This window comes from Calidris pugnax, unplaced genomic scaffold (genome assembly GCF_001431845.1).
Source record: "Calidris pugnax isolate Ruff unplaced genomic scaffold, ASM143184v1 scaffold219, whole genome shotgun sequence".
Lineage (NCBI taxonomy): Eukaryota > Metazoa > Chordata > Aves > Charadriiformes > Scolopacidae > Calidris > Calidris pugnax.
Genome location: NW_015094507.1, coordinates 3687096 through 3699427, shown reverse-complemented (window position 1 = coordinate 3699427; position 12332 = coordinate 3687096). Strand labels below are relative to the sequence as shown.

At 50.5% G+C, this 12332-nt stretch overlaps 1 protein-coding gene across 1 annotated transcript; it reads right to left on the bottom strand.

Moving 5' to 3' along the window:
• Positions 1-3289: 3289 nt before the first annotated feature.
• EIF4A3 (eukaryotic translation initiation factor 4A3) lies at positions 3290-12214 on the bottom strand. Its single transcript, XM_014964714.1, has 12 exons — positions 11974-12214; positions 11799-11871; positions 9378-9444; positions 8293-8355; positions 7714-7846; positions 6560-6640; positions 5990-6131; positions 5090-5228; positions 4499-4614; positions 3845-3952; positions 3634-3761; positions 3290-3492 (listed from the first exon to the last, which is right to left on the bottom strand). The coding sequence occupies exons 1-12, from the start codon at positions 12143-12145 to the stop codon at positions 3476-3478; spliced, it is 1239 nt and encodes a 412-aa protein (XP_014820200.1). The 5' UTR covers positions 12146-12214; the 3' UTR covers positions 3290-3475.
• Between the last annotated feature and the right edge of the window lie 118 nt (positions 12215-12332).

Below are 12332 nucleotides of genomic sequence, written 5' to 3'. Positions count from 1 at the left end.
GTCTGGCTTTGAGCTGGCAGACCTGGGGCGGGGGGGGCGGATCAGAACGGAGCTGTCCTTCTCTGCAGTTTAGCCTTCATGTATATAATATTGCCATTAATTCTACTGGGGGAGAAATTCCATCCAAAACTGTTGCCTACAGCTACCAAGCAATGAGTTAGGATTGTCTGTACAGTGTGTTTAGTTTTTATTTTTTAAGGAATCACAGATAGGGCATGTATATGAAATATAAATATATAAATACAATTTTGTATCAAAGTTTTGTAGTTTATGGCAAAACCTGGTTCTGTGGTAGCTAAGTGCAGTCCCTGTAAAGGAATGTTTGTGGCTCATGTAAATGTGTGAATGCATCAACAATTTGAAGTTTTTTGATATATTTGTGATATTTACCCGCCTTGAGCACTGCAATCTCTCACCCCCTTGGGAAAATCAGTGGGAATGTTTGTTGTGAAACTCTTGTCTTCTGTTGCATTTTAAAGTTATTTCCTGTAATTTATTTTCAGTACATGATTAAAATCAGTTGTGTATATATGAAATGAAATTCGTGCTTATTTTTAAAAGATGTTGGAGTATGTATTCTACTACATAAACTATGTTAAATACTTATCCTGACAATTATATGAACAAATTGTCTGTTATACTTCATGGCTTTCTATTGGAGCTGATGTTCCTCTCATGCCTGTCTCTGGAAGATGACACCTGTCTGGCTCGTGTCCCCCCCCGCCCATAGCAAAACTTTTTTGTCACCTAAAGCACGCTGCTTGACTTGTGGAGTTATTGTCAGTCCCTGCCCTCCAACCACCCCATTGTTCTGAAATCCTGTTACTGGCTCTGTTTTCACTCTTGACTAAATCAGTAAGAACTGAGGCATTACCAGGTGTGTGGGGCGTGAGGGGCAGCTGCTGAAGTGCTGTAGTTTCAGCTGGAAACGACTCTGTGCAATAGCTGGGGTTTTTCGCATTCCTAAATGGTAACAATTTCCATCAACATTTGAGCTTCATCAGTCTCCTTCCAGAAATCATCTGTCTGAGACTAAAGCGATTGCACTGTGACTTTTGTACTAAGGGAGCTGTGGGGGAGTGGGGGTTGCCTGCCCTCTGCAGAGGAGGTCTCACCTCCAGGTGAACGATGCTGAAGATGAGGTAGGAATGTTGCATTTTATGATATCGTCTCTCAAACTGTACAGATTAAATACTGATATTTAAACAACCTAATGCTTTGGTGATTAATTTATAAGTCAAAGGACTAGGGTCACATGGGGGGGTCAAGGCTGGGCCGTGCCCTGCAGCGAGGGTGAGAGAACTCTGTCCAGGATGGGGATGGAGAAGCTGGAAGGCTTGATCCAGAGGAGTGCAGCGGGGTGTGGGGGGAGTTCCTGAGCACGGGGCCGGGAGGGTGCAGATTAAATGCAAAAATCCCCAGCTTTGTGGGAGGGATCAAAGGGTGATGTTTTGGGAGCAGAGGATGAAGGGACTGGTTGCTTGTGAGGGTTCTTGTCTGGCTGCGTCCGTCCCATTTGCTCCATTGACTCCATTTTTCACCCTCTTCCTGGGAGAGGGGACTGGACTCTGGTGCCTGTGGAGTTCTAAGGGCCAGTGAGGGGAGAGGGGCCTTGGTACCTGGGGGCTTTGTGTTGGGACCAGGAGCGAGCGGGAAGCGAGTGCCAGCAGCTGTGGGGTGTCAGCACAGGAGCACGGAGCCAGATGTGGCCAGAAGTAGGTAACGGGCCTGGGAGAGCCCCCAGGCTGGGCTGGATTTGCATCTATTTCTGCAGGAGCCAAGAGGGGGGGACTGGGACGTCCCAGCTGACTGTTGGGGTTCAGCAGAGCCCTCTCTGTGTGCGTGTGCCTTCCTCTGGGGGGTGGCCAGGAACAAAAGGGGTCCATGTGTGCCTGCGGTGAAGGCTGTTCACTGTCCCCAGGGGGTGTGTGAGGGGGGGCTGAACCAGCAACCGGCCGTGTCTGTGCCAGCTCCTGGAGCAGGAGGCAGAGTCCAACTCCCGGTGACTGGGGGGGTTCACTGTGACTGACAGCCCATGGGGCGGGAGGAGAGCGCTGGGGCTGGCTGTGCCAGTAGGGAATGGGGACCCGTGTGTGGGGTGTGCGCCTACGGGCAACACGGGCTCAGCCTGGCAGCTGGTGGCACACAGGGGCATGAAGCTGTAGCAGCCCCACCACTATTGGCCACCACCTTAGAATTGGAATTCTTAGTAGAATAAAGTCAGTCTTTCTCCGTTCTTGCCTGTGTTAATAGCAGCTTGGGCACGGAGCTGGGTACGAGAGGACCAAGGACCTTCACCAGAGCAACCCTCGGGGGAGGGGGGGGGGGGGCGGCACCTGGCTCCCGGCGTGGACACGGAGCGGTTCCGGCTCTTCCAGCCCGGGCTGGCCGCCCTGCAGCAGGCCGAGGCGCTCTTCAGGGCCGGCCGCCATCACGCCGTGCAGTACGTCAGCTCCGCCGTCCGCATGGACCATGTCCCGCCGCCCGCCCTGCCCGAGGTCAGCCGTCCGGGGTCACCGCGGAAACCGCAACGGCGTCGTCGCCGTCCCCGGGGGTGACAAATGAGCGGGAGGGAGCACCCCCCGCGCCCCGGGGGGGGGGGGGGGGGGGAGAGCTGGGTGCTGCGCTAAGGCCTTGCTCCCCCCCTGCCCTCCTTGAGTGAGCAAGAGCCCCTTGAAGAGCAGCAGCTGGAGCGAGATGTGGTGACACAGCAGGGGCTACAGCTGGAACAGCACCACGCGAGGGGGCAGGGAGCCGCCTGAGGAGACACCACTGGGAAGATGGAACCAGCTACAGCATCAGAGAGGAGTGGAGAAGGTGGTAAGATTATTCGCCCTTTTTGTTAGTCCCCATGCAAACACGAATCAGTAGATTCTCCAGCTGGCCCCAAATCACAGGCACTCGCCTTCCCAAGTGCCTGCTCAGTCCCTGGGTTCCTTGGGAGGTAAAATACTCATCCACAGCAACAAGTAATGTGATTTCTAGCTCCAGAAAGGCATAAACAACAGGAAATTTCTTTTCTGGTTATCTTATATAACTTAGAGCAGATTAGGGAGAGGCCACAGATTTTTCCTGTAGATGGCTGATCCTTAGAGTCAAGTTAAGGAAACTAAAGAGCCCAGCAGGTAGCAGGGCACGGCGATAGTGAAAGGGTGGGGAACAGGAAACTGCATTTTATGAACCTAAATAAACTGTGGCAAATGTTTTCTTTGGTTGTGCTAGCCATGTCCAGTAGCATTTCAAAACTCCCTGCCTGTTACTATCTTGGGTTAAAGGAATTAAGCACAGGTTATGGTAAAACTTCCTTTTTTTTTTTTTATTGAAAAACATGGGTGGGAGTAAAGACATTATTTACACAAGTTCCCACGCGCAGCTCAACTCAAGAAGGTATGATCAGGGGTACGATAAAAGGATGTGGGTCCGAAACAGACTTGAGGCTACTGAAGAGTTACAGCTCCCGGCTAAACCCAGCCCTTCAGATAAGATCAGCAACTGAAATGAGAGAAAAGGAGAGAATGTAAGTGCGTGCCGAGAGCCGCAGCACGGCGCAGCCCCCGCCGCTCCCAGGTTCTCCACCAGGGAAGGAGGAGGCAGGGCACAGCATCTGGGGTTCCTCTGCCAGCCAGCGCTCACCGTTCATGGGCATCTCGTCGATCTGGGTGGAGTAGTACTGCTCGATGTCCCGCAGGATGCGGATGTCGTCGTTCTTCACAAAGTTGATGGCGACCCCTTTCCGGCCGTACCTGCCCGACCGGCCAATTCTGTGGAAGCAGAAGGAGAGAGTGAAGGGAGCCACCTCGGGGAGGGCGCTCCAGCCACACCCCCCCGCCAAGGCTGGGCTCACCTGTGGATGTAGAGCTCTCTGTTGTTGGGTAAGTCGTAGTTAATGATCAGGGACACCTGGGGCACGTCCAGGCCTCTAGCCCAAACATCTGTTGAAATAAGGACTCGGCTGCAAAAAGAAGGGGAGAGTTATGGCTGTTCCACCCCAGGGAGGTGGGTGTGAGGGCTGAGAGGTGAGGTGCTCCAACGCAGGGCACCCTGCGAGGTGGCACTCCTCCCTCCACACAGCACGCTGCAGCAGCCCCGCTTTGCTGCAAGAACGCTGTTCCACGCACCATCACCAAGCTTCAGTGAAGACAGTGCCAAGACAGCTTTGAACTTTCAGAAAGAGTATGATGCTCCTAAGGGTTTAAAATACAGGACAGAGCCCAAATATTCTTTTTTTCCCCTTCATTTGTTTAAATGCAGCAACTCCCAACTTCCTTAGCAAAACAAACCAGCCTAATTCTGTAAGTAGGAGCATCCCTCCCCGGGAAGTGGCAATCTCCCAACCCCGCGATGCCACGGAGGAGAGATGGGAATTGGAATTCTTCATAATTTGAGCTGAACGAGGCCTTCAGAGAGGAGAGGTTTTATGGGTTTGAGGCCCGTTCCCTGCAAACACTAGAAGAAACCCAGGTAGCAATGCCGTTAGCGACACCGTTTGAGCATTTACCTTGCGCCAGATCTGAACTCCTTCATGATGGACTCTCTCTCCTTCTGCGGCATGTCCCCGTGCATGGACGACACCGTAAAGTTGGCTTCTCTCATCTTCTCCGTCAGCCAGTCCACCTGTGCGCAGCCAAGCAGCCTGGGTTAGTGCTTTGCTCAGGGCAGCCCAATGCACTGGTCGTGCTTGGAGAATGTCTGCAGAGATAGGTGCTGGCCAAGAGACACTTTAACCAGCATTTTGGACCTAAAGGAAGTAAATAATCCTCACAAAGCATCGGCTGTATGGATACAGGACTCGACGAGCCCGGAAAGTAATCATGGGCATTTATTCAGAAAATGTAGCTGTTTCAGGATTGTAAGCAATTAGAAGAACAAGTACATTCTTACCTAGCTCTCTGAAAAGGGAACTGTATCAGGCTGGCCTATAGCCAGTTGGTTGAGCTAGGCACATCCCAAAGACATACGTTTAACCCCTGTTCCTCCTAAACTATTCCCAAAGGGGGAAACACCCAGACCTCAGAGGGAGTTTGTCCCAGCATTCTCCTCTGAGTCACCCTCTGGGAGTAACACGCCCGTCTGATGGCGGCTGCTGTACCTTTCTCTTGGTGTTACAGAAGATGACAGCCTGGGTGATTGTGAGCGTGTCGTAGAGGTCGCACAAGGTGTCAAACTTCCATTCCTCCCTCTCCACAGCTACGAAAAACTGCTTGATTCCTTCGAGGGTCAACTCATCACTGTAGGGAAAAAGAACCGCTGTACCACACCACAAGGAGGTGACTCCATACACCACGGAGATGACAGCTCTGCGCTGTGTGCTGTGGGGTGCTGGGTCTATACACAACTCCCAAGTTGTTCGAGAAAGTCCCTGGAGAAGCCTGCTCCAACAGTGCCCTCCAACGGGACCCACGCAACAGAGACTCGAACTCCTGGGGCACCCTCTCTGCTCTAGACACACAGCTCCCAAGGGAAACATTTCTGCTCTCATCTTTTTTACATTCAAGCCTCTTGACAAGAGAGACATAAGAAAGGGAAGTGGGGCAGTGTGACAGCCTACGCTTACTCCTCTTGACTTCTCCTAAGCTCCAGCACATGAGGAGCTATGACACCACCAGACATCAGCTACACTTCCAAGGGCATCCAGGACCAGTCAGCTAAAGGCTTTTTTGGCTTGCTATATAATAGCAATTTAATGGAGGTGGCCTACAAAAATCCTCTGCTGTGAATGATGGATTTCCAGAAGAGACTGCTGTATGTGGGGAAGAGGAGGGGCGGGAGGCAGGCTGAGCAACAGCAAACAGAACTGGGCAAGGACTGAGTCGGAGAGACGAGTCAGCCTCTGCTGGAAAATAGGACGTGATGATGTCTGCAAACACCCAAATAAACTGCAACAGTGAGAAGGAACAGAGAGAGACTCCACACGTTGAAATCAGTTAATAGTGTGAATGTATGAAGCTGAACCAAAGAGCTCCTGTTCTTTCCAAGCAAGCTCACTCACCGTTTCACCAAGATGCGAATGGGGTCTGTCATGAATTTGTTGGTCATCTCCAGAATTTCATGAGGCAAAGTGGCGCTGATCAGAACCACCTGCGTAGCTGGAGGCAAGTATCTGTACACATCATATATCTGCTCCTTAAAACCTGAAAAGCAAATCAATTAGCACAGAACAGTTAGCACATCTTTCCTCCAAATATCCTGCTCCTTCACAACTTGTTCTGGAATTCAGTACCGGGCTTATGCTATGAGATGACCGTTAACGAGTGAATCAGCAACTCAAAGCCAGTGTCACGTTCTACTCATCTCTTCCCAATTTCCCCACACCCTCTACAATGTGGCTGTGGTACACAGTAAAGCATGAGAGGCAGTGCTCAAGAACTTATAACTATTGAAAAGGACACTACAGCTAAATCAGACAAGGCACATTCAGCAGTTTAACCTGTTACAACCTGTAACTAACTATAATCATCTAACTTTGACAAAAGCAATTGTTTCTAGGAGGGGAACTGCCAGCTGGGACACCCTGGAATCTCAGAAGTGAGAAGAAAGGAAGGGACACAAAGTATTTTACCTTTATTGAGCATTTCATCTGCTTCGTCCAAAACCAGCATTTTGATGGCACGAGTCCTCAAACTTCGACGCCGAATCATATCTGTAAGATTTCACTTTGTAAGATAAAAAGGCTGTGAAAGCAAGCCAGCCTACACTGCTCCCAGCCACCGGCAGGGCGTTTTGGCAAAGGAGGGACAGGCCATTGCACACAGAGACTTGTGTTTGGTGACAGAAGGCAACATCCAAGGGCCACAGCGTGCCTGCTGCACCCAGGGAGATGTCCCTGCAGCCCGGCTAAGGGCACACTGACTGCAGGGAAGCTCTCAGAGTCCAAGCTGTGGGATGCCACTTGCTAACTGCACAGGACGGGTGACCCAGGCTCCCCCAGCAACTGCAGCTGGATGTGAGAAATGCTAAATGCTACCTGAACTTCTCATGGCACTGGGCAAATCCACGTCTGAAAGAGCACATGGCTTTGTAACCCCTTGATACCGTGACAGAAAAGTACTCGCTATTAGTGTGCTCTTTAAAGCTAGTCCAGTTTGGCAGCTGCTAATGTTTTGGGGTTTTTCTGCTCGTGGAGCTCTATGTTCTCCCAGTGACAGGTGCTTGCGTGAGAAAGTGGTGCCTGTTTTTCCAAGATCCCCAAGATATGAGCTTGAAGACTAACGGTATCACTGTGGTAACTGCCATGAACAGTAACTATAATAATCTTCGTGCAATGAAATCAGGAAGTACCAGCTGCAAGTGCCCCTGATTTAACAAAGAGAGAGCAAAGGCAAAACACATGGACCTAACTTTGACATTCAGATAGACCCGGCTTCTATCTCCTCCAAGATTCTGAAGTATTTCCTGTGACTGCAATATTTTCTGCTTTAAAAATACTCTTACTTCCCACGCCACCATATAGTGAAACACTTCAACAATTACAAGTGAAATATAAACAGAGAAAGTCCAAATACTATCTCTGTTGATTTCTCTCTAGTCTTTTCCATCTATCGCTACAGTAAGTTGCTCCCTTGTTATATTTCACATTAATGTTACATTAGTGGTGTCACAATAAATGTAATTTTCATGCTATTTCAAATTTAAGGGCACAAAAGTTGCAGCAGGTTCCCAGGGCTCAGCTCAAGTCTGAACCTGGAGGTGATGCAGCCTCCCACATCTCCTTACCGAACACACGGCCTGGAGTGCCAGCAACAACGTGCTGCCCGTAATCCAGCTTCCTGATATCTTCACCCACGTTGGTCCCTCCAATGCAGGCGTGACACTGGACATTCATGTAGTCTCCCAGAGCAAGAAGACCCTATGTTGATACAAAGGAATAGCTTAATTAACTGAGCTCCCATGAAGAGATGCAGCCCTGCACAACCACAGTGTTTTTTTTTTTTAAGAGAGATGTAAGCACAAGCAGTTGGAGGGATTTGTTGATGTCTGTTACCCAAACCCCCTCAACAGCAGGCTTTCAAACACTGTGAACTCGGTTCCCCAGGGGTCAGAGCCGCTTTAGAAGTGCTGTTCTTAACATTTCAGTTAGGAATGTGTAAAACCTTAAACCGCTAGCCAACGGGGTCATGTAAGCAAGAACAGATGTAAAGCAGATGAGCAAAACTGCCCTTTATGAGAATTTGTTATTCCTTCCAGGAACACAAAGGAAAAGCAGCAGCTGTGCTTTCAGCTCTGCTGGGGAACACCTGAGAATCGGCCCAGGCCTTGCGAGTGCTTTACAGAGGATGATTTAACTGCTCCTACCTTCTGAATCTGGACAGCCAGCTCCCGAGTTGGTGCCAAGATCAACGCCTGGGTCTCACGAACCTCATTAAAACAGGTGATCACATGACAGTTAATCACAGGGCAGGTATCATCCCAGCATAACAGAGATTACAGATCCCACAGTACTCTTAAATGTAACATCTGAAGGATTAATCATAGAATTTTGTGCTAAAACCTAGTGTTCACAAGGGTCAGTACACCTCGAAAGCTGCTCTCACACAGAGCATTGACGCAGTAACATCCACTTAAGTTACTTTTGACAAGACAGCACTTAAGCAGTTCTTCAATAGCTCATTTTTCATTCCAATCAGATTTCTGAAAACACTTATGAAAGCATGTACTTTTCTTGCAAAAGAATAACTTTAAGTCACTTCAATTTCATATGTTCAGTTCAGATAAAAACCTTGCATTGCATGAGGATTCCAAGATAATGTTTTAAAGTGTCACATTTGAAAAATATTACGAGCAAGTAACAGAAATGAAGCACAAAGCTGACTTTTTCCTTTAGAACATGCAACATTTATTTTTATGTCCCCAGGCAGTGACATCTGACAAACAATCCCAGCTTTATCTGAGATCGTATTGGCCCACAGAAAATCATACTTTTATTCAACAGCATCTACACATTCAAATTATACTTAAAAAACAATCAGATGGACACAAGAACCCTGACTAGAACAAAACCACACATTTGTCAGTCAAAAATCTACGTTTGATTCAACATGCACCAGCTGTTGAGACAGGATGTCAATGGTGCTCTACCTGCTGGAGGGTTAGTTTAGCTCTCTAATAACAAAGTATGTGGAAGAGGTGAGCTGTTAAAGCCACTTTATAATTACAACAATTTATCTGAACTTATTTTGCCAAGGTGGGTTTAGCAGCTAAATTGTTACAGAGTAGAGTCTGGTGAAATTTCCCACAGAAACTTGTCTGAAGCTTCATAATGAATGGATTTCAATGTAAAGCTTCATTTATTCATTCTAAAAATAAAAGCTTTTATGATGAAGACTCTACTGATTCAGTTAAAAAACTTTTTGAACATGTGCTATGAACTATGAAATTACCTGTATATCCAGACACTGCAGAACAGAGATGGAGAATGTTGCTGTCTTCCCTGTTCCTGACTGTGACCTGAGAAACAGATGTTTGGTGAACACTCTGCATATCTGGACTAACGAGACAGACAACTTCAACATATTCCACCCCTCTGCTCTCTTCCACTCCTTCATTGCAACGAAGTCAATATTGCCAACAGAGTATCTGACAAAGTTTTGTTACGATCACAGCGAGATCTGCAGACTAGCAGCTTTGAGAACTGCAGCATCGGGGACAGAGCACTCTACCGCAGGGTCCCCAGCTCTGGTGTGTTTACTCCTTATCAGACCGACGCGCTGGAGGGAAGGGATACCAGCCAGAGGGACCTGGACAGGCTGGAGAGGTGGGACCATGCCAACCTCATGAAGTTCAAGTAGGCCAAGTGCAAGGTGCTGCGCCTGTGCCACGGCAATCCCAGGGACAAATCCAGGCTGGGGGGAGAATGGGTTGAGAGCAGCCCTGAGGAGAAGGACTTGGGGGTGTCGGTGGATGAGAAGCTCCACATGAGCTGGCAATGTGCCCTGGCAGCCCAGAAAGTCAACCCCATCCTGGGCTGCATCAAAAGCAGTGTGGCCAGCAGGGCGAGGGAGAGGGATTCTACCCCTCTGCTCTGCTCTGGTGAGAGTCCTGGAGTCCCATGTCCAGCTCTGGAGTCCTCAGTACAGGAAGGACATGGACCTGTTGCAGTGGTACCACAGAAGGCCATGGAGATGCTGGGAGGGCTGGAGCCCCTCTGCTGGGAGGACAGGCTGAGAGAACTGGGGGGTTCAGCCTGGAGAAGACGGCTCCAGGGAGACCTTAGAGCCCCTTCCAGTCCCTAAAGGGGCTTCAGAAAAGCTGGGGAGGGACTCTGGATCAGGGAGGGGAGACATGGGACGAGAGAGTAACCGTTTTAAACTGAAAGAGTGGAGATTGAGATGAGATCTCAGGAAGAAATTCTTTGCTGTGAGGGTGGTGAGAGCCTGGCCCAGGTTGCCCAGAGAAGCTGTGGCTGCCCCATCCCTGGAGGGGTTCAAGCCCAGGTTGGAGGGGGCTTGGAGCAACCTGGTCTGGTGGGAGGTGTCCCTGCCCAGGGCAGGGGGAGGGAACTGGGTGATCTTTAGGATCCCTTCTAACCTGAACCATTCTATGATTCTATTCTATGCTTTTATCATATATATATATATATATATTTAAGTAAATGGTAGGTAAGCCAATACAATTTGGAAGGTTAGCAATTCCCACTAGTGACCTAGAAAGGAATTTTTTTAGTGGGATGTACATCCTTCTTTGTCTCTAGAGACATAACAGATTTTCTTCTGCTTATTTTTTCCCTTGCCTGAGACTGCAGTTGTCTCTATACTTCTCTGGGTTTGATTCCCAAGAGTGTTAGAGTCCTATTAATTGAAAACAAACAATATTGTCATGGAATCACAGAATCATGGAATTGTCAGAGTTGGAAGGGACCTTCTAGAGATCATCCAGTCCAACTCCCCTGCCAAAGCAGGGTTGCCCAGGTGGGGCTTCAAGATCTCCAGAGAAGGGGACTCCACACCCTCCCCGGGCAGCCTGTTCCAGGGCTCTGCCACCCTCACCCCAAAGAAGTTCTTCCTCAGATTTGAGTGGAACTTCCCATGGTCCAGCTTGTGCCTGTTGCCCCTTGTCCTGTCACTGGGAACCACTGAGAAGAGTCCAGCTCCATCCTCCTTCAACCCACCCTTTAGATACTTGTAAACGTAGTTAAGGTCTCCCCTCAGCCTTCTCTTCTCCAGGCTGAAGAGCCCCAGCTCTTTGAGCCTTTCCTCATAAGGAAGATGCTCCAATCCCTTAATCATCTTAGTTGCCCTACGCTGGACTCTCTCCACTAGTCCCTGGAGAGTTCCCTGTTCCCCAGTTTCCTGTCTCTCCTGAACTGGGGAGCCCAGAACTGGACACAGGATTCCAGTTGTGGCCTCCCCAGTGCAGATGGGAAGAATGACCTCCCTCCACTTACTGGCCACACTCTTCCCTACGCAGCCCAGGATCCCATTGACCCTCTTGGCCACAAGGGCACATTGCTGGCTCAGAATACTTATTACATTGGCATTCCTAAACCTAATAAACATTGACATTAAGAGCTGTTAGGATCACAGTCTATGTGCAAGTTGGCCAATTTCACCTCGTATCATAAAATCACAGAAGAGTCTGGGTTAGAAAGGACCCTAAAGATCATCTAGTTCCCATTCTCCTGCCGTGGGTGGGGACACCTCCCACTGATACCACTCGTGATGAGATTTCCCCAATCCTGCAGGCAGCACCCGAGTGCCACGGGTGACGGCCCTCCCACGGAGTGTGACTGACTCCCCCCACTCCAGGGCACGCAGCCTCTCCCGCCCGCGGGCAGGCAACACCCCACCGGCAGCCCCACTTACTGGGCAATCACGTCTCTCCCCTTGATGATCTGCTTGATGGCTCTCTGCTGGATGGCCGAGGGCTTCTCAAAACCTGTGGGGGCGACCGTTAGCTTCAGCGGCAGCGGGGCGGCCCCGGCACGGCGCAGGGGGCGGCCGCACTGCGCAGGCCCCGCATCCAGGCCCCGCAGCGCACCGTAGGCGTAGATGCCGCGCAGCAGGTCCTCCCGCAGCCCCATGGTGTCGAAGGTGGGCGTCACGTCCACCTCCTCGCTCGTCTCGAACTCCACCTTTGTCATGTCCTCCTCCTTCATCAGCCGCTTCCGCGCCGAGCCGGCCGCGCCGCCCGACCCCGCCGACCCCGACATGGCTAAGGCCTGCCCCGGCGCGCGCGACTCCCCTCACACCGCGATGGCGCCGCCGCCCGACTGCGCGTGCGCCAGGGGTGGGCTGGGGGGCGCGGGCCGGCGGAGTGCGCACGCGCAGCCCACCCCTTCCTGCCTCGTCACCAGCGCGCGCATGCGCCGAAGGTGTGGCCGGGGGGCGGGTGCCGCC